The 22341-nt window shown below is 32.5% G+C and overlaps 2 protein-coding genes across 3 annotated transcripts; one reads left to right on the top strand and one right to left on the bottom strand.

Moving 5' to 3' along the window:
- Window positions 1–1238: 1238 nt before the first annotated feature.
- LOC105337949 (uncharacterized) lies at window positions 1239–7836 on the bottom strand. 2 transcript variants are annotated; one of them, XM_011442898.4, is made up of 9 exons: window positions 7705–7830; window positions 7114–7166; window positions 6660–6775; window positions 6112–6275; window positions 5684–5711; window positions 4743–4854; window positions 3579–3707; window positions 3284–3424; window positions 1239–3139 (listed from the first exon to the last, which is right to left on the bottom strand). In XM_011442898.4, exons 2-9 carry the CDS (start codon window positions 7151–7153, stop codon window positions 2988–2990), a joined length of 882 nt encoding a protein of 293 aa, XP_011441200.3. In that variant the 5' UTR covers window positions 7154–7166; window positions 7705–7830; the 3' UTR covers window positions 1239–2987. The 2 variants fall into 2 exon arrangements, with proteins under 2 accessions (XP_011441200.3, XP_065935722.1); XM_066079650.1 differs by lacking the exon at window positions 3579–3707 and having other exon boundaries at window positions 7705–7836.
- Window positions 7837–7982: 146 nt separating this feature from the next.
- On the top strand, window positions 7983–16448 carry LOC105337950 (NADH dehydrogenase (ubiquinone) complex I, assembly factor 6). Its single transcript, XM_011442899.4, has 10 exons — window positions 7983–8186; window positions 10909–11008; window positions 12774–12860; window positions 13269–13310; window positions 13779–13835; window positions 14318–14417; window positions 14817–14950; window positions 15069–15170; window positions 15943–15999; window positions 16141–16448. The coding sequence occupies exons 1-10, from the start codon at window positions 8011–8013 to the stop codon at window positions 16264–16266; spliced, it is 981 nt and encodes a 326-aa protein (XP_011441201.3). The 5' UTR covers window positions 7983–8010; the 3' UTR covers window positions 16267–16448.
- Window positions 16449–22341: the final 5893 nt, after the last annotated feature.

Consider the following 22341-nt stretch of genomic DNA (forward strand, 5'->3'; position numbering starts at 1 on the left):
TATATCGGTATATGTAGCAGTAACTTGGATTCCAGTGACCCAGTTACATATTCGGTTTATATGGCGTTCACCTGTTTGTCATATAGCAACATGTACAGTAATTCCAGTAAGGCCACACCAATGTAATTTCTTGTTTGTCGGACACCCAGTGAAAAAAGGTAAGAGCGGGCGAGCAATTAAATAATAAAACTATTTTTTATAGCCAAAATATTTAGGTATTACATAAATAAACTTGTATGGACGGTTATATTTTTTCCTCTTGTTTCTGATTTATAAATTTATTCAAAATACGAAAACAGAACAGAAAACAGCACAAGATTTCCTGGATGCGCGGGATGTATAAAATAAAATTATTTGTTGGTGTATTTAAATACGACGGGGTCTGACGAACATGAAATTATATTCGTGCGGCCTAAAGAAAAACATATTACGACCACTGGAATATGAAAATTTTTTTTTTTTCTAGTGCCAACTACTAAAGAAGCATCCACTAAGTGTGCAGATGCTTCAATTGTCACAAGGATGGAGGGGTGGGGGTGTCATGCATTTATTGATTATCAGGATTATTGATCGAAGCCACCTCCTCCCATAAAAATGAAGGATTGCTAAATAAACTTGTTAAAGAAAAAATGCAGTGGCAAACAACCTGTCTCAAGATTGAATAGTGGTTTAATTACAGAAATTTAAGGAACCTGAAAGAAGAAAAAAATGTTATCCCATTTTTTTTTTAATCAAAGGTACTGTACTCCAAATTCAACCTGTATGCAATAAGAAAATGAAGTTTTTACTCTTCAGATGAGTTAGCATGGGAAATGGATGACTCAGTGTGCCATCGAAAAAAATCTCAGTGTATAGAACCACCCCCTTCTCAAGTGATCCCTTGTGCTGCAGAAGATTCAGGAGGAAGATGGCAAAGAGACATTGAAATTTTGAATTTGCAACACTCACAGTTATAAAATATTTGCACCCTGGATTACCGTACATTGGCCAAAAATTATCTGAAGAGAAGCTGATTCAGAAAATGTTCGACAAGAAATGTGCACCGTACAACTTAATTCTAATTGTATAAGATCACCCTATGTACCAGAGGCGCTTGTTTCCCTGATAAAGTTTACCACACAGTATAATAATAATAACACATGGTATCTAACTTCAAATTCCAAGGAGTAACCCCCCCCCCCCCCAAACCCCTTGCGTGAATTGCAATCATTTTGCTTTCAGAGTAAAGGAAGCAGACAAGTATGGCATCTTGCCTTTATTTACTTCTATCTGTAATAGCAGCATCTAACTTTACATTTACTATTTCTTTTATTACAGGTATTAATAATTAAAGTTCAAATAAATGAAAATGGCACAAATCATTTTGATGGCACTTATTACAATCTATGCATTTTGAAAAATAACATGACGATAAAAAAACTACCGTATACATGTATTTCAAACACCTTCAAGGTTAACAATACATATGTATTTTCGAAAGATTTCAAATCTGATAGCATTTTATATTCAACGATTTACATGTATTTTAAAAAATATTGCATAGATACAAAAAAAAATGAAAAGACCCAACATTATATATACATGAACAGTTAATCTTATAATTTTCAAACAAACATTCCATATTTTTCACAAATCAAACTATTTACTATGGCACAGTCTATATACTTTATCTATAAGTATCAGATATGGATTGTTCAGAAAAAAACAGGTACAGATTCAGTCATTATTTTCCATATTTTAAAGTAATTTTAAAAAATATCATAAAAAAAATCAAATGTAACGTTTATTTACACTATAGCTATAAACTAAGAATTGATAAATTATTATATAGCAAACTGACTGGACTCTCAGAAAGGTATTTGTAACATCATAACGGTGCATTTTCCAATGGTTTTCTTAAAACTGAGCAGAATACGAAGATTAACAATTCAGTAGATTTTTTTAAATAGAAAACTATGCATGTCCACAGTTGTTGCTTACAACAAAATTCAAATTATAACTTTATCATGTGATATCACACAAAATATATTGATTTTGTTGTGGGCAACGGCTGCGGAAACATTTTTCTCTTCAAAAAACTATGAGAAAGTGTGCCATTTTTTAAACATTTTTCACTATCAGTACTTAAAATCTTAGAAATATGACAAAATGTTGAAGTCAATATTCTTTTTTTGAAAATATGATAGAAGTGTATAACTTGGTACTTTATATACACACACACACACATGTTCAAGATGGTATGTGTGTATTTTCATGAGATTTAAACAACTTTTGGTTTTTAGGGCATATACAGAAAGAAACTGTACCTTCTTCTTAGATTTTAGGTCTGACTCAATTAACACATCATCACCATTAATGATATCATTACTACAGAATGATACAAAGTATGTATAAGTATTGTAAATAAAATTAAATAAGTAGATACCAAAAACATATATATCTGAAAAAAAAAACAAAGTTAAAGACAATTAAATAATATCACTGTTACATTTTCACCTGAGCACATGTGCAGTTAGAAAAATTGTGCTCTTCTATAGTGTACATGAAGCCACAAGTTAAAGATAAGGGTAAACTAAAAAAATCCACCCCTTCTATATTTTCTCACAACACTTTCTTGCAATGGAAGTTTTCATCTTTGTCAGGACAGTTATTTTTTCCCAGAACTTTATCTTTAATTATAACACAGAAAAAGAAAGCAATAGAAATTCTTCGTTTCAGGAAATAACAAATTCTCTTCATTTCAAAATTATTTATTTAGATTATTTATGCTTAAAAATAATTTATAATTTTAAATATGGTACAGATAAAAAGCATCCATGTACATGTATCACAGTACTGATGACCAACAATATAAAATATGTTGTATCGGAGGTTAAGAGACTCTAAATATACAAGACCACACAAACTGGTATACAATATACATGTATAATCATTTTTAAAAAAATAATTAATAAAAATTCGAAAGGTAAATAAAGTGCTATCCAACTTCAATCAAAACTTCCTATGCTACCAAAACTACCAGCACTTCCAAAACTACTCATGGACCCCCAACTACCGTGGTGACCAAGGCCCCAGCCACCAAAGCCATGACCAATCATTTTTGAGGCACCATATCCTAAGGCTGCACCTCCAAGTAGACCTGCAAATTTTAAAATATTTTTTTAATTAAATTTAATTCACAATGAAATGAATGTATGTTTATAGATCTATACACATTGAAACGCACCAATCACAGAATGTTGCAAATTCTTGATCTCTGATCAGGTGAGCTATAATTACTGACCTGCTGCAGCTTTTCCTCCTTTACTACTTAATATTCCTCCTCCTCCTCCTCCTCCCCCTCCGCCTCCTTTTCCTCCCAATAAATTTCCAAGTCCACCAAGTATTCCTTTTCCCTTGTGTTGTTCTTGCTGTGGGGCATAACCTACAAATCCATTGATATTTAATATGAGTAATTTATTAATGCATGTACATGTTTATTTGTCATCCTGATTACATCAAAGTACATGTAAATCTGATTAAACTACCGTAATTAATTTGTTTAATAAAGACAATGACTAACTAAACATTGACTTTACCATATGGTTGCTGTTGATACTGAGGCTGATTGGGTTGCTGGTAGTACCCCTGTGGGGGAGGTCCTTGGGGGTAGTACCCCTGAGGTGGAGGTCCCTGGGGGTAGGGAGTAGGTCCTCCTTGGTGTCCCCCTGTGTACAAAATTAACGTCCTAATATCTTATGTGGTTTGGTCATTGTTAAATAATGGTTTTAAAGATTTCGTAATAGCTTTTATCACCTTGTACAATTTGTTGCATAGAAAACACAGCATCCAGACGATAAGAATGTGAGTGTGTTGTTAGAGAAGCATTCCAAAAATACCATTCAATCCTCAAGGCTAGCTCCATAAAAAGTTTGCCACCTCTAAATAATCTGCTGTTCTGATTTCATTTACAAGTACATGCACATAAACTAATAAGGCTTATTTGCAACTACAAGTGTTTAATTAAGGGTAAATTTTACCGCTTAGCTATCATCTAAAATTTCATACCTGCCTAACTGAAAAATAGACCATCTCAGGTGGTCATACAAGCTCTTATTCCTAACCCTAGCTAGAGTACAAAGCCTTGTGGACAAAAAAAGAAAGTTTGAAAACTTTCTCATCATTGTAATAAATCATTCCAAAGTAACCACTGAATTATTTCTATAGACATCTGATATAATCAAGTCTAAGTAACTATAGTGCTTGTATACCACATTGCAACACATTCGAAAGACATCATGGAATGCTCCTATTGGTAATTGTGCTCATGTTAAAGCTGACATGAACTCATAGAAGCATTTGGTTGCCATATTAGTTTCGATCACTCCTCAACGGATATGAAAGACCTTATTGAAAGACTTATTGAAGACCTCAGCTGCACTACATCCAAAAACAGTACACAAATGAAAGTAAATTCAAGAAAGTAACTACTGTTTCTACAGTTTTTACAAAAACACTCCCTTTGGAAATCAATACGGTCATTAGCATTGCTTGTTCTGCCACAATGTGTGATTGCACATGTGCGATGTTATAACATACACAGGAAAAAGAGAAATAATGCGTTTTTATGGATTCATGTCAGCTTTAATGCATGTTTTGCAATGACTCTTAAAAGCTCATTACATTATTGTACCTCACGAATAATTTTAAAAAGTTTTCAATGTTGATTACCGTAGTCAAAACTTATAATATTACTAACTCACCTGACACACCATCAAAACCAATGCCTCCTGGGGCGGGGGCACCTGGATTGTAAGGGGGCGGGGCATTAGATGACTGTTGTGGCTGTTGTTGTGGACTAGGAGGAGGGGGAAGCTGCAATGAATACAAAATTTAAAAGTTCTTACATACCTGTAACAAAATCAAATCTACCCAGTATTAAAATTTTAAAAAATAAAGTAAAATCAAAGTACTGAAGTACTGAAAGCCGGGCTCTTTTGGTGTGTCTTTATGCATATTGTGTAGTAAAGACTGAAAATCTCTCTCTCTCTCTCTCTCTCTCTCTCTCTCATGCTTTTAATTTCGGCAAAGCATCAGAGAGCGACCAAATTTTGTAAGCGGCTATAAACAAAAAATATGTCTGTCTAGTAGAAGTTAAAAAGTTTAACAGTTGCTGCCTTGAATTTTGCAACAAGCATTATATATTCAATCCCCATTTCTTCATCGCGCAGCAAAGTAGTTCATGGAAATTCATGCGCATTGTATGTGTCCAAAATGCATAGTAATGTTTTAAAAATACGTTATTAATAAGAAAACTAAAAAAGATAGACAATTCATTCGAAATTTAAAAAAAAGAAACAAAATGCCAACACTTTTGACAAAACGTGGCTCTTTGTGTAACTATTTGGTATAGCGGAAGCTTTACCTTGACGCTGTTTGGTTTTTTGTTTACTTGTGCTATTTATAGTAACATTGGCGATTTGCCTGCCTATAGCCAGGACTCTGCTTTCAGCAGAGCCCGGCTAAAAATCATTATTAAATTATTTTTTATGTTTGCAGTTTGTACACAGTTTTGAAAAGGGGTAATTTCATGACAATATCACATACAATAGAAAATATGGTAATGTTAAGTAAGCTTGAAAATCTATTAAAAAAAGTAAGGGAAAATGTAAGATCATTTGTAACAAAAATAAAATGTACTTACAGTTTTACAAATTGCATTCATCCATTCACTGTAAAATTAAACAAATAATGTTTTACAATAAATTGCATTTCGAAGCGTACCAAACCAGTATGATAAAAAGATGCAAAGAATTTTATTGTTGATTTGCCCTGTTGATCTTGATTTACCCTGTAAGTAACATTACATCAATGATATTGACCGCAAGGACTATTAGAGTCTGATTAAACCTCAGATATTGCTCATTAAATCTGGAATGTGTTCAAATGCAGGTTTTAATGTAAATTGAATCGATCTTAATTATTAATTAACCTTATACAACATATAATCATAAGAGTTCATTTAGATATATATATTGTATGATATATTGTATGTGCAAATGAAATTAATATCAATAAAAAAAAAAAAAAAAAAAAATTTAGAGTTCTTGGTTTTTTCTTGTCTACACTTACTTTAATTCATTAGGGTCATGACACAGCAGCCAGAAGACTTTACATTTGCTGTTATTTCTTGAGGGAATAGCTATCACACTGTCGTAAGTGTACCCCTCAGGGACCTTGGGTCGGTCAGGGAAACAGTTAGTGTACTGTCCATAGGCAAATCTCTTACACACATCCTGAGGGTTAAAATTTTATGAATAACCTGTTTATTTATGACAAATGTTTTCAATACACAGTTTGTTATGAGTCATGATACGTAACATGTACCTGGCATTTATACATTTTTTTAAATACCTGGTATCTGAAACAGCTATAAAAGCAGCAAACATCAACAAAATATTATCTTAAGTAAAATATACAATCTGGATTCAAATCTTAACCTAAATTAAATTAGGTGCAATATTATCTCTTAATCACAAAATGTTCCAAGTTCATAATTTAACAGTACAGTTATAGTGTATCTTAATGCATTATTTAAAAAGATTTTCCTGGAGAGTGTTGCTGCTGAAAGCCTCTTTGATGAAATGTGTATGAAGGGAATGTAATTACTTCTGAATTACCCTAAGGTGAATCCTGGCTTTGAGGTCTGAATCATGTTGATGTTTGTGTAGACATAAATCACTGTTGTCATACAGCACAACCCAGGTATCCTTCCATCCTCCATGAAACAAGCTGTCTGAAACAGAGCAGCAATTCATGTCAACATTAATTAATCTACCATATGCATGTGCAAAACAAAACAAGCCTTATCAATAACAGACATTTGATTAAAGGATAAGACATGAACATAACATTATTGTCCAGATACAATAAAGTAAAAAAACTACCACTTTAATTAATCTAACATATAAAAAATAATTCTTTTTTAAAAACATTTTAACCCCAACCACCTCCACTCCCTGAAAAATAACATAACAATTTAAGAAACCACATAAACCCATAGACAAACGACTGGTCCTAATTATCATCTTAACAACAAATTTAATTATGAATAACATCAATGGAAATACTTACTACTGTGACGTTTTAGGTATCCAGACTTCACTACAGACATGTTGTAACAGAGTCTAAGAGTAAAAGTAAAAAAATTGGTGCAATATGATTAAATTGACAGATCATATTGCATTAATTTCCATGAATTATGATAATTAATGTTTTCAACTTAGCTTAATGTTTAATTTTACAAAGTGGTTTAATAACATTCAATTCAATACATGCATGTATATTTAATTGTTAGAGATTAATCTCTCTTCATACTGTTAAACAAAATTCCCTTGTAATAAACCTTTACAAGAGTGATTGGGTGGAATTATTTATATGATTTATATGATAACTCTCTCTCTCTCTCCATTTCTCTCTCTCTCTCTCTCAATAAAACATTGAAGACATGCACCATCTTATGCAAGTTGTGATTCAAATGTTCAGTTGTCAAAGTCAGCGTAAATTCAAAAATACAGTACAACATAAACCAACTAAAAAAAGTATACATGCGAAATATGACATATATGGCAATGAATTACATATTCGTTTATCTTGACTGTTCTTACGATTTAAGGTGATAATATTAATCCAAAAGATAAAATTCATATCTCTATTTTCACTCACCTTAGTTATCTCATTTATGTAATAATGTTGCAGAAAGTTCGGGAAAATAACAAACCATTTCAGGTACGAGTTATCTAGTTCTCTTTTGTAATATTAAGTTGTTCCATAAATGTTTGTTTAGTTGTTGATTTTTTTTTTCTGCTATAACTACTCACATCTGGCAATGCTCTTATATATTTGCATACGACACAACAGATAAGATATGAACTGGATAATTAAAATGCAGATTTAAATAACAATAATCTTATTTCGGAAAATTTCATAATCTTGACATAATTTGGTCCGAGTGTTATAGAATATTAAAAGATGGCAGCCTCCTTGAGAATAATTCCCAGAGGCTGTGGAATTGGTGTAAAACATAATAGATTTTCGTATACAAAACTGAAAAATCATAATGTGTCTTATTTGAACTTCAAAAGAAATGCATCAGTGATTGCCGGTATACCAAAGAAAAGTTTTGATTACTGTTACAATCTCACAAGGTAAAAACACTTACACAACCTGTTAACCTTTCCTCATGTTTACATGTTATTTAGACTACGTGTCCAAGCATTGTATTTTATTCATAACAGGTTTCAAGTAATAGCGAGCGCAGCGAGGCGGCGCAAAGCGCCGCTCGCGTAGCGAGCTCCATAGACAACGTGTACGAACGGAGGAAATTCGAGTTGAAATCTGCACATTGTTCAAAGAAAATTTTATGAGGCCACGTGAAAACGTTCTACTATCCCAGTGATCCTTTGCGGTGCATAGCAACTTGGCGGAACAGGAAGCGTTTCTAAGGAAAATTCTTACTGTAAATCGCATACATCATTTTCATTTAACAATAAAAAATCCTTTTAAAAACATTTAAAGTAAACAACACATATGCTTACGTAAAAAATGTACCTATGACGTCATTTCCTTCCCCGAATTTGTCCGACAATTTACGAAAACTGTCGTGCGCAAAAAGTTAAGTATGACGTCACAGTGATCTCGCGTTTTATATTCCCGCGATACATTTAGAGGTGGATCAAGCATCTGTACTGAATGTAACGTGTAGGAAGTACTCAGTAGGGAGTCACCGTTAATACTGATACTGCGCTCACTATTAACGGGGACTCTTTGGCTGATAAGTTTTGTTTTGATGATTTTTTTTGCTCAGTAAATACACATGCAAGTTCCAAGCTAAATTTATTGTCACATTGATCCAATCATTGTATACGTTAGGTAGGTGACAAAAAATTATTAAAAAAGAAAAGTCTAATCATTATTAGATCTACGTGTAGCCACGTCATTTTGTAATGAATAAATAAAAGAAAAAAATTAAACTGTTAAAATATCTACATGTATTTGTTATAGTTGCATATGTGGTCAAACCTTTCAATAATATTGGATATCACACACTAAAAAAGGGGGAGGGCACATGTCTACAACGCTTATATAGCGTACACAAATTAAAAAGATTAAAAACAAAATTGATGTCACAGAGGAAAATTAAAACACCGGTAACAACAAGGAACAAAATGAGAAATAACACAGACACACAATTTATTGATTTTAATGATCATTATTAAAAGGTAAAGAAGAGATAAAAAATAAAAAAAAAACGGCTTTGTGTTTATCAAAATATTCTAATAAGTCTGTTTAACATTTTATTAATGCTCAGTGGTAGTTTTTTGTTTAAGTGTATAAACCTAGTAAGGGACCATTGGAATAAAAGTTTGATATCTTCCGGTTCCTTGCGGTGGTAAAAGTTTTCGAGACAAAGCCAAAGTTTTTTTGTTTGGTTAAGTCCACGGGTTGCATTTAACAATGATGACAGATCTACGTGTGACTCCTTCTGCGCTTGCCCCAACAGTCACACTGTAAAACATATTATGTTTTACGGTGCTACCGTTCTGGCGAGCGCAGCAAGAATTACACATACCTTGCATCATTGTCATTTTATAGTTTTATTTAGGTATCAACGAACATATCAAAGAATTTTTGAGAGAGTTTTGTTCTACAAAAAGTATGCCAAAGGTACCTATTTTAATGGTTATGATACATACAGCGCAACCCCCTTCACAGAGAGAGAGAGAGAGAGAGAGAGAGAGAGAGAGAGAGAGAGAGAGAGAGAGAGAGAGAGAGAGAGAGAGCCCGGTACCTGTTTATAGGTGTGTAATTTCCCACTTTTTTTAATGGTTTGACAATATGCAATATCTACTTAATTTTTTTAACTGTTTATTTTTTCATTTTATTCCTTTTTATTTATTTCAAAATGTCCTATTGTTTATTTCCTCCCTACTCATGCATGCACAATTAGCTTAAAAATGGATCGATATGACAGTAAAGTATGGCTCTTGCTAATATATATACATAAAATCTCTATATTAAAAAAAATTGAAAACAAATCATACGTCAATGAGGCAGGTATCGCAGTCTATACTTAAATAGCTAGTACACGCATTACAGATGTTTGATCCACCTCTAAATTTATCGCGGGAAATATAGCGCGAGTGCACTGTGACGTCATCCATGACTTTGTTCGTCTTTGTTTACGTTTCTCGACTCAATACGGAGGTATGGAAGCATGAAACAAATCTTTTAAGTCTCGCCAGAGCATATGCGATACTCAAAACGTGTCTTCAGACTTTAAGTCACTGTAAATTACGAGTTATAAGTCGGCCATTTTTGGCATAGCACCACGGGTGAAAACATTAGAGAGCATTATGGGACGTAGACAAAAAATTTTGTTTGATGAACTGTAGGTTTAGCTCGTTCTTTTTCCCGCGTACACTGGTTCTTAGAGCTCGCTTCGCTCGCTGGCACACAGCGCCGGCGAGCTGCGCTCGCTATAAACATTATTAGTTTGTATAAAGATTTGATATGATATGTTATCATTGTTATGGTTGATGCATTTTTATTAACTTGACAAATGTTGGTGTTCCCCTAATTGCATAAGTTGCATATTATTAAGCAGAAGTTGCAGAAAACATAGTGTATGCATAGGGGTATCTTACCTGCTTGGTTTTCTATCACACATATTATATAATATATACACTGTTATAGAAAACTGATTGGAAAAGATGTCCTTGTGGTGGTTAATGTAATCAGAAAACATAAACATAAATAATTCCTGTTTAGAAAGTCTAAACAGGTAAACATGAAGGTGTTTGATGACCAGATAGGGGTATATAACAAGAATTGTTTTGTGCCAATGATATCGTTCCCCATATTTTGCAGGCAGAATGATTATGAACATTTTCTCTGTTCATTACTCATAGAAAAGAACCTCAGAGCTGCAGCAATTGTGTTGAGAGCATATAACATCGAAATAGCAAAGGTATTGTTTTTTAATGATGTTAAACTTTTCAGCTTCAAGTGAGCTTTTCTGATAACTTTTTGTCCAGCGTCTGGCTGTCTGCCCGTCTGTCTGTTTAACTTTTTACATTTTCAACTTCTTCTCCTGAACCACTGGGCCATATTCAACCAGAATTGGCACAAAGCCTCACTGGGTAAAGGGGATTCAAGTTTGTTAAAATACTGTAAATTCCTTATATTACGTGAGTACTTATCCTGTGGATAAAAATTCCTCTCGTTTAATTAGGAATTTACAGTAAAGGGCCATGCACTATTTTCAGGGGACATAATTAGGATTTATTGAAAATTTGGTGATATTTTTCAAAAATATTCTCCTCAAAAACCATTTGGCCAGAAAAGCTGAAACTTGCGTGGAAGCATCCTCAGATTGTGTAGATTCAAGTTTGTTCAAATCAAGGTCCCCGGGGGTAATGTGGGGCCATAATTGGGAAATGGGGTCGAAGTTTTACATAGAAATATATAGAGTTAATCTTTAAAAATCTTCTATTCACAAACCATTGGGCCAGAAAAGCTGAAACTTGTGTGGAAGCATCCTCAGATTGTGCAGATTCAAATTTGTTCAAATCATGGTCCCCAGGGGTAAGGTGAGGCCAAAATGGGGGGGTCAAATTTTTATATAGGAATATAAAGAGGAATTTTATTTTGAATCTTTTACTCAGAACACAACTGGCCAGAAAAGCTGTAACTTGTGTGAAGTATCATCAGGTAGGGTAGATTCAAATTCAGTCAAATTATGATTCCTAGGGGTAGGGTAGGGGCACAATGGGGAGGGGTTAAATCTTTACAAAGGAATCTATAGAGAAAAATCTTTGTATAAAAAATTATTTTCTTAGAAGGTGCAACATTAGTGAAAGCAACCTTAGATAGTGTAGATTGAAATTCGTCTAAATCATATTTTTCATTTTTCAGGAGAAGAGTTGAGCCACATGGGGGGGGGGGGTCCAATTTTACTAAGGAAAACATTTTAAATTCACCAAAACTCAGATGTTATAATATATGGTTTTACTTATATGCAAGCATTTTTACATATTGTTGATTCTATAAATTTGTTTAGATTTTGACCCCTGGATATTTCTTGGGCTTAACAAGTTTGATGTAGGTTTATATCCCATTTGATTTAGATCTTCTTGAGAACTGTAATGCTCAATATGTGAAATGCCTATACTGTGACAAAAGGTGATCAATGATAAATAGAATATCTAGGGAAAAAATTGATTTATTTAATACAGGATCTGTAAGACTACATTGTCCATATTTTTTTTTCTATGACTCCATAACGCTGATTTTATTATGTCTATTGTTGCTCAGGTGAGCAATGTGGCCCATGGGCCTCTTGTTTTATGTTGTACTTACAATGATTGCTTAATTGCCCTTTTGTGGGACAAATTGATATAGTTTGGTGATACTATTAAGTAACTGTACAACAATATGCATCATTATCTTCTAGGCTCTATTTAAGACTTCACCAAACTAATTTTCCTTCATGCAGGGATGTACTGCATTCATTGTGAAAGAGTTATTGTATTACTTCTGTATAAATCAGATTGAATTTAGGAGATTGCATGGAGGCTCTTTTTAAAATGCCATCATTTGAAAACTGAAATACTGGTCAAGCTTAAAATAGACATTTTTAAATGGTCTTTTTAATTTTATATATTTTTTTTTTTTTAAGAAAAACAAAATTGAAATCCTTATAAAGTAATTACCTAAGATATTATATAATTTAGGTGACTGAAAATGTGAGAGATCCAATCAGAGGACAAGGCAGGTTTACATTTTGGAGGGAAACTTTGGATGAGATTTATAACCCTAAGGTAGGTTCAGGTGAGATATAAGCAGTGTCCGATTGTATATTTTATTGAATGATGGTAAATTTCAATGTGAATTAATCAACCACAGACTACCTGTGTACCGTATATGGTACTTAAAAATTTAGTGTTGATCACATACGTATATAAAAATCTTTATTTGAAAATACTGTTAATACTTTCATGATAACATGGAAACAATAAAAAATTACTAGTAATTTAATACATGTATTTGTAATCTTGTAAACATCTGTGTAAAATTTCAGGTGTGTGGTAGTAATTTGACAAATATACAGGTTGAAAATTATGAGGAAAGATAATTATATTTTATTATTTTCTTAGTTTGAGAGTATAGTATACTGTTTTAAACAATAACCAAAAAAAATGATTTTTGTTTGTTTTTATCAATAACAGGGACAGATACCCCAAACTCCTGTTGTTCAGTTGTTGAATTGGGTTTGTATTTCTTCTCATATTTGATTTTGTAAAATAATCTTATTTAACATGTTCCATATTAATCACACATATAGTTTTGTTTTTGAAGTTTTTTTTTTGGGGGGGGGGGGGGTGTCGCAGAATTATCCAAAATCTTGTCCAAAAAAAAAAACCTATTTGCCAATCTGCGAAATTCTAATCCATGGGGTTGCGAAGAGGAAGTATGTAAAACTTCTATTTTGTCGTCACTCCTGTTACAATGTAATATCTACGACACTAAAAAAAAAATTACATGCTCTCAAAAAGAGCAACTCCTTCGAAATTCAATATTCTATATGTAAATTTAAGTAAAATGTTTGTTGTTAGAAAAAGGGGGCAGGCCATCCCCTTTTTAATGTTAACTGTCTGTTAAAAACATACAGAATTAAATACATGTATTATATGGGTTTTACACTTCATTAAAAGTTGGTAAAATCTTGTAATTTTTAGGTGGCAAATGAATTCAAGATATCAAAGATATGGCTGTCCAGGATGATAGATGCAAGGGTGAGTTTAAAGTGATAAGAAAATAGATATAAATGAAAAACAACATGTATGTGAAAAAAAAGTTTTATCTTGAAAAAATTACTGATAGGTATCAATTTTCAGAGCTTTAGCAGGTAGGTTACTGAAACATGGAAGAAGTGTTTTTCACTTAGGCATGTTAATCAACAATAATCTATATTGTTTGGGTGCAAAATTTTATTTGAGAAATTAAGATCTGTAGGAATCTGATTACCATATACCTGTTAAAAAACACATAATATAAGAGATGTACAAGAATTAATAAGTTACTTTGATTCACAGTTTTTCTCAAAATATATATTTGAATGATTGGTGTGCATCATGGGCATATACACAGAGGTTGTTATGAAATTGAATATGATTTAGAAAAATTGAAATAATCCTTGTTTATGTGTTAGTACTGGGCGAATAAATAATATCATATATGAATATTATATATAATTTACATTGATTTTACTTGACAGGAATCCAACCCAGCAAGTCGTTTCAACAGTTTGGAGGATCTAGACAATTATTATGAACAAGTTGTGTCATCTATGTACTATGTATTTCTTGAATTACATGGTAAATATTTTAACAGCATATTATCATGAATGAAAGAATGATAGGCGATTTATAAATATATATATATGTACAAATATATTGATTAAGGCCTATTTTAATATTCAGATATTGTTTGGATGGTGTAAGGTATTGTAAAATTCACCACAAAGAAAAGTGCCCTTTTAATTCATAATTTGTGTGCCCTTTTTTAAATCGTAGAATAAACACTACATGTACATAATTGTATATACCGGTAGTCTGGTACACATAGTTTAATGTGTCTGTTAGATTGTATGTCAATACCTGTATTCACAATATAGGAAGTTTTCCTGCATTAAATTGTATCAATAAATTTAAACTGTATAATATTTAGGTAGAGAAATCCGAGAAAAGATCTGAATTTTTTTGTTTTTTGACAAGGTGTCAAAGATGTACAAGCGGACCATGCAGCCAGTCATTTAGGTCGTTGCTATGGTATCGTGTCATTTCTCAGGGCTATTCCTGCCACAGCTTCTAAAGGGAACATACTCTTTCCTAATGACTTATTGGCAAAGGTACATCCATCAGTCATGAGTATCCAATTTCAGTTGTGATTTTAAAATTTTTTGCAGTGAGTGTTTAACATTTATTATTGTACCTGTATTATATTCATGAGTTTTTATTCCTTTTTAGCATTCAGTCTCACAAGAGGATATCAGACGAGGAAAAAATAGCAAAGGTGTTAGTGACATAGTATTTGACATAGCAAGTGTTGCTAACAGCCACCTTCTTAAGGTAAATAAAGAATGTTTTTATTTTTTAATTCTTTTTTGGAAAATGTTAAATACTGTAAAGTCAGAATCATGGCCTGAAAAAATGGGGTAAAATTTTGAATATTTATTCCTGTGTTCCTATGTATAACACGTACATTGGTTTTCAATGTATAGACGTATTAAATTGATGAATGTTTTAAATGTAAAAAATTTAGATTTAGATTTATTAAAAACTGGAAGTACATGTTTAACAAACATGTAATGTTTATTCTTCTTTTCTTAATTTTTCAATTTACAATTTCAAAATCTGAAACTGCTCTTTAAAACTTGATGCATTTCATTTTACCCATGCCAAATTGGCCTGATATGCATTGACAGTTAAGTTTTTATTTAAGGAATAAGGAATCATTATTTGAGTATTATGAGGTGATAATTTAGTCGGGGCGTGGTCAATTTAATAAAGCCCGAAGGACTTTATGATAGATTTAACCACGCTACGACCGAAATTATCACCTCATAATATTCAAAGAATGTTTCCATATTACTTATATTTATATGCGGCGCAGCCAATACCGTTTTTCAGTTATGCTATAAGACTAGCCCATTTTGTGTCACTCATGTTTTATGAAGTTATTGGGTTTTAGGGTTCAAAATTGATTCTTAATGTTATCACAGACAAAGTCAGTTGAAAATGTAAATATATCAAAATATTATGAATCAACTGCATGAGTAAGTCAATATAACTTGTTTCAGTAGCCCTTCCTAAAATGTATACACATACTTTCTCTTTGTAGGCCAGGTCTTTAAAGGACAAGGTTCCTAAAAACGCTATCCCTGTGTTTTTACCATCTGTAAGTTCCTTTTTTGGTCAATCTCTCTCTCTCTCTCTCTCTCTCTCTCTCTCTCTCTCTCTCTCTCTCCAAGTTATGTTTTCATATAATCATATTTCAGCCATATTGAATTGAATATCATTTCATTCATTTCTTTTTCAGTTGTTTTGTGATGATTATTTGAAAAACCTACAAACTGTTGACTTTAATATATTTGAACCATCTATCAATCGTCGAAGATATTTGTTTCACAAACTTTTACTTCAGAAGTTTAGGAAAACTTATTGATAATATGGGATCTGTGTATAATTTTGTTGTGATATCATTCTATTGAAATAATCCTTGGTGCCCATGACCAGGATATAATTGTTTCAGGGAAACTTTATTGTTTGTGACTATGAAATCAATTTTGGAGTCACGATAGATATCAGTACCACTAATTTATATTAAATTGATTTTGAATGAAAGGATGAAGTTGTTTTGTTCTTTTTTAGTTCACTTGATGTCTCAAATTAACTTTCTTTTAAAGCAATATGAGCTGTAATTTTCATGAAGAATTTTTTTTTAACGAAAATGTTATTTTCTACCAAAATGACAAACATATCATGGTTTTTAAATTTCTTTTCGCTAAATTTTTGTGAAAAGAGCCGTTAAGGAACCTTAATTGGAGCGAAATTGAATTATTGTCGTCCTGTACAAAAATTGATTTGCTATATGTTCCTTAGAAGATATAACTTTCCCCGGACAAAATTAATGATTTTTTTCCAATCTTATTTATCATAAAAGTTTAAGTTTTATGCAGACTTACCATACTAGCAGGTTTTTACAGCAAAGTAAACTTCTAAAAAAATACAGCTCATATTGCTTTAACATGACTCTTTAGGCGAATCCAAGACAGGGCAAAACTGTTTGCAAGTGTAGAAGGGCTAAACCCATGAGGTGAAAATAACCCTATATACAGCATTTAAACATTCTGATAACGTGCAGAATTGAAATTGTTAAAACCAATGAAGGGTCCTTTTAGGGATGCAAATTTCAGCAAAAGAGTACAATCATGTATATAGGGGAAATTTCTATAAAAAACCTTGCCAAGAATGACAATGGTACAGTGTTGGTTATTACTGTTTATGCAAGCATTATAAAAAATGCATTTTCAAGTAAGGAATATTATATTGACCAATATTGAATATAGTACAGTGCAACTCCTCTTAAACCACTAAATATAATTCATGAAACTTTGTAGCTGATAAAAACTAAAGAAAAGATATACACTTTTACAGGGAGTATTGGAGTAATGATTTTTTGGGGAGTTTTTATAAATGATAAAAAATATAGAAGGTACTTCCTTCGGAGATGTTACTTGTTCAAGGTAACCTATGGCTTTAATTTAATAAATGCAACTAAAAAAAATTTGCTACTCTCTGATACACAGAAGCAGTGCTGTAAAGTGAGGCATTTCTTATTTTTGTACCCCGCCGCAACGCGGAGCGGGGACATAGAATGCCGTGGGTCTGTGTGTCCGTGGGTCTGTTTGTCCGTCCGTCCGTGTTTCCGTCTGTCACACTTTTTTTGTAAGCACTCCGATGCCTACAAATTTTGACGAATTTTCATTAAATTTATACCAAATGTTTATACCACTATTACCTTGGTCAAGTTCGAAAACTAGCATTGGTCGATACTTTTTGTTGGAGTTATGGGACTTTGACCACAATAATGACTCCGTTTTATCCAAAAATTGACCTCGTAAGCGCTCTCATGCCTACAAATTTTGACGGATTTACATGAAATTTATACCAAATGTTTATACCACTATTACCTTGGTCAAGTTCCTAAATCAGCCTTGGTCAATACTAGTATACTGCTTGACCGGCGGGGGACCCAGGAATTCTATTCTTGTGTCTATGGTAAAGCTTGTTAATTAAAATGCCCTGAATTCATAAAATGTTGTATATTATCATACTAGTTTACACATTACATATATGTGTGCGCATACTTCCTATACATATTATAAGAAATTTACGAAACGTTTCAAGAATAATACTGTTGAGATCGCTTTGCCTCTATAGAAAACAGTAAAAGAACTCATAGGCCAAATAGCTCACCTGATCAACTTTGATCCAAATAGCAAACTAGCTCTACCTCTATATGTATATACCAAATATATCAGGATGTGTGTCGTTGTCTTTATTCAAACAAGCATGAACCTTTATTTATCATCTCTTTCTCTAATAATTTCACATATTCTTCCCGAACTCTTTCAGAAAAAAAATATTTCTATATTTAATATTTTTTGTATTTTAACCCACTGATTTGTGGTCCCTGTTTTTACCCTACAACCCTCCCTTTGTCGTGGGCTGAAAAAAACTTGAAACATCTTCATTCTAACTGCCAAAACAATTCCCTAAATTATAGCCTCAACGAAAATCAGAAGAAAACCCGATCAAACCCTACTTCGATGTGGCCCCTCTCTGAATTTAGTATGCCGGTGTTATATAGTGCCTTTTCCCCCTAGCCATCTTTCCCCCCGGAAAAATGGCTATATAGCAGTTCTTCCCCCCGGAAAAATGGCTATATAGCAGTTTTTCCCCCAGGGAAAGCTGACTATATAGTGGGCTTTCCCCCTTTTTATAGCCAGATTACCCCCACGGAAAACCTACTATATAGTGGATTTTCCCCCTTTTTTTACATTCCGGCCATGTATATGGTGGACCATTCGTGGCAATAATTTGCAATAATTGATATGATATTAATTTCTCATAAAAAAGGATAATTATCGCATTTATTAATACATAGAATAAAATAGCATTTCATGGTTTTTTAACCCCAAATATGAACTAAGGCACGCGCCTCCATAACATTCATGTGTCATTATCGTTTATTTCACCTTTTTTTACACCTTTTTGGAACACCTTTTACACGGATTTCGGAATACCTCGAATCTTTTTCATCTAATCGATGCTTATCTACAGGTTTGACTTCGACGTTAAGAACACGTGAGAACACATTTGAGTAAAAATGCGCTGGTTTGGAACTTAAATTTTCCAATGTATTACCATCTCTGTATAAGCTTCTCCGAGGGAACTAACTGTACAATCTTGACTTAATTTTGTAGAGGAAGGGAATAAAAAGTGGAAATGTATTACTCCCTTCGTCCAATAGGCTATCAATTTTAAATTAATACCGTTCGAATTGACGATCTTTAAAACAATTATATATTTCTTCTTCTAAATATCAAACGGGAGACAGGGTGCAATGATATGATGAGAACTGAAATGTTTTAGTTTTATTTTGATTGTTGGGGTTCTAAATCATGGGTAAGGGGTATTTTAATTGATTATATATTAAAAGCATGTAAAAAGTTAGTGTTTACAATTTTGTTTTAAAGTTACGCATATTCATATTTTTAGCACATTTTTTACGAAACGCGAGATTTTATGATGTAAACATTTTGTTTCAAAAAGTGAAATGTCTTCAAAACCAGAACAATGTCGGTATCTTTGCTGGTTACTTTGGAAAATGTGAAATGGAGCCTGAACTAACCTTATGTATATATTTACACTCACTATTTGCTAATTTTCCACTTTTAAGTTTGCAACGTGATTTGTAAATATGCAATTTTGAAAACGATGCCATATAAATCCAGATATACGATTCACTTACCTAAACATCGTATATTACTATTTGTTTCATATTTTTGCAATAAAGATTTACTTGTCTACCATATTATTTCTTCAAACAATGAAACAAGGGTAATTAAAAAAAAAACCCAAACCCCCAAAAAACCAACACATCTATAGTGATGAGCTGACTTACTTTTTTTTTAAAATATAAGCTTGGTCTTCTAATCAACTAACAAGTTAAAAAAGTCGTATACATGTATGCGCTTAGGTTGGTTATTTATTTTTGATTTTCGGTTGCTCCTTTTATGAATAAAAGTTTATTGATTTATTTATCTAGTTATTTATTATATCATTAGTCATCTTATGAATTGATTAAATGTTTTGAAGAATAACGAATTTACCTGCGTACCTTTTTAAAAAAAATTGTTCGTAAACTTTGGACTATATATGATATGGGCGCCTTAGATGGCCCCCTAAAATGAGCATCGTCGTATTACTTCAATTCTTTTTTTTCTTTGTACAGATATATATGTGATGTTTATACATAATGTTCATTTTGATTCAAGTGCTCACATTTAAGAAATATGACATCGTAAAGACAGCCTTTTCCCGCCATTTTTGCACCTTTAGCATAAAACAGCTTGTTTTCAAGCAGTTTTTCTTTCAGAAAACATAGAGCGCATGCTTGAACAAACAAAAAATTTTAATCAGAAATATATATATAGCCAAGACTAATAAGTAACAAAAAATATCTTTGTTCTAGCATGCGCTCTTTATTTCCCATTCGTAAACGGATAAGAAAAATGTCAATTTTTGACCGATTTTGATTGAATTGTAGTAATAGCGTTACTTCTGACGTCATATACTGCAAGTGAGTGCAAATAAATCAAATGAATAGGTAAAAAATATATTTTAAATCAACTCTTCTAAAAAATAACATAACATTTTACTGTACCCGAAACACTTTAAAAAATTGCGAATTATGGGGGCCAAATTTAAATCATATTATATATAGTTCTTAAAAAAGAAAAGCAGAATCGTAATTTTCAATCATTTTGATAAGGAAATATATGAGCGATTGTGTATTTTTAAATGAGGTTTTTACTTTTAAATGACCGTAAAAATATGTCCATGTGGTCATATTTAGTTTTTGAGATATGGGGCCCTAAAAAATACATTTTCTTTATAATTTGATTTCAAACATCGGGCTCGAAAACAACTAAGGCCCCTACCCTGCATGGGGGCTAAAATTTTCAGTGTCATCTACTAGTGGTATAACACTATCACTGTGAAAATATGGTTAAGTGGTCATCTCTAGAATATGAGATTCGGATCCCCACTTATAGAACACTATTCAATCATTAAAATGGGGTTTTAAACATCGGGCCCTGAAACATCAATGGCCCCTACCCTGAGGGCTGAAATTTTCAGAGTCATCTACAAGTGGTAAACCACTGCCACTATGAAAATATGGTGATATGGTCATCTCTAGTTTATGAGACATTGGACCCTTAAGAATATGCACTATAATCATTATAATAGGATTTTAGAAATCGGGCTCTGAAACATTGGAAACAAAATTTCTTTAAAACAGAGGTTTAGCCTGGATGAAATTTTCAAAAACAGACAGACAGTCTGATAGATTTGTCAAAAAATTCTTAAAACATTCTCGCTTAGTACAATTTCAGAACACAGAATTATGCATATAAGTGTATAACTTGTAAAACCAAGTATTTTTTTTTTCAATTAATTACCTAAATTAAGTTTTATGTGTAATTCCATTACACACATGTTCAATTTTCAGCATAGTCTATAAAAATAATAAATCGGCAAAACGAAACTTAGCCTTTATAGATGAAAACAGTTGTACATGTATGCAACCTGGGAGTGTAGAAACATTAATTTTAATCCTTACTGGATTTCCATCAATATTTTTAATAAAATCTGAACCAAAAACGTGAGGGAGAAACCCTACTATGGGGGAAAAGCTACTATATAGTAGCTTTTCCCCCCAGGGGAAAGGCTACTATATACTAGGTTTTCCGGGGGGAGATGCTACTATGGGGGAAAAACTGCTATACAACACCGGCTTTCTTCTTTATTAGTTATAGAAAAATATTGCATCCATTTTACTGCGGGTTTTTTTTTTACGGTATATTCTTGGGTGATCTCTTTCTGTATATACACTAGACAAAAGTGCTAACGCACCATTTAAAATAAAATAATATTTACATCCTAAAATTTTTAAAAGATGTTTTTAATGTTTTTAGATCACCTTAATTATAAGTAAGACATTTAAATGCACAAACGGATAAATGGATGCAATGTTAACCGAAGCGTAACTGTTCTTTAGAAATGCTCAAATCGTGCTCACACTTCTTTTGGAAAGATAAATCTTTACTTTCTTTTTTGTGATCTTATAATTGATGCATGCATTACTAAAACCTCACAAAAACCCGACGGGGTATGGCGCGTTTGGCCACAAAAGAGCGTGGCAGGGCAGTTGGTATGGTCTCTGCAGGATGCTCCTTTAGTGAGGTTAGAAAATATGTTAATAATATAACGATTACCGGTGATATTGGCTAAAACATGACGCAGCATACTTATCAAATAAAAACAATGTCAATTTAGGTAGCCACAGTGTTTAAAATGCACCACACGTCAATTGCAAGGTTGTACCGGAAATTTGTACAAACCGGAAGTGTAAGAGACAGAGCAAGAATTCCAAAGTGCCGCGTAAATA

Source organism: Magallana gigas, chromosome 3 (genome assembly GCF_963853765.1).
Source record: "Magallana gigas chromosome 3, xbMagGiga1.1, whole genome shotgun sequence".
NCBI lineage: Eukaryota > Metazoa > Mollusca > Bivalvia > Ostreida > Ostreidae > Magallana > Magallana gigas.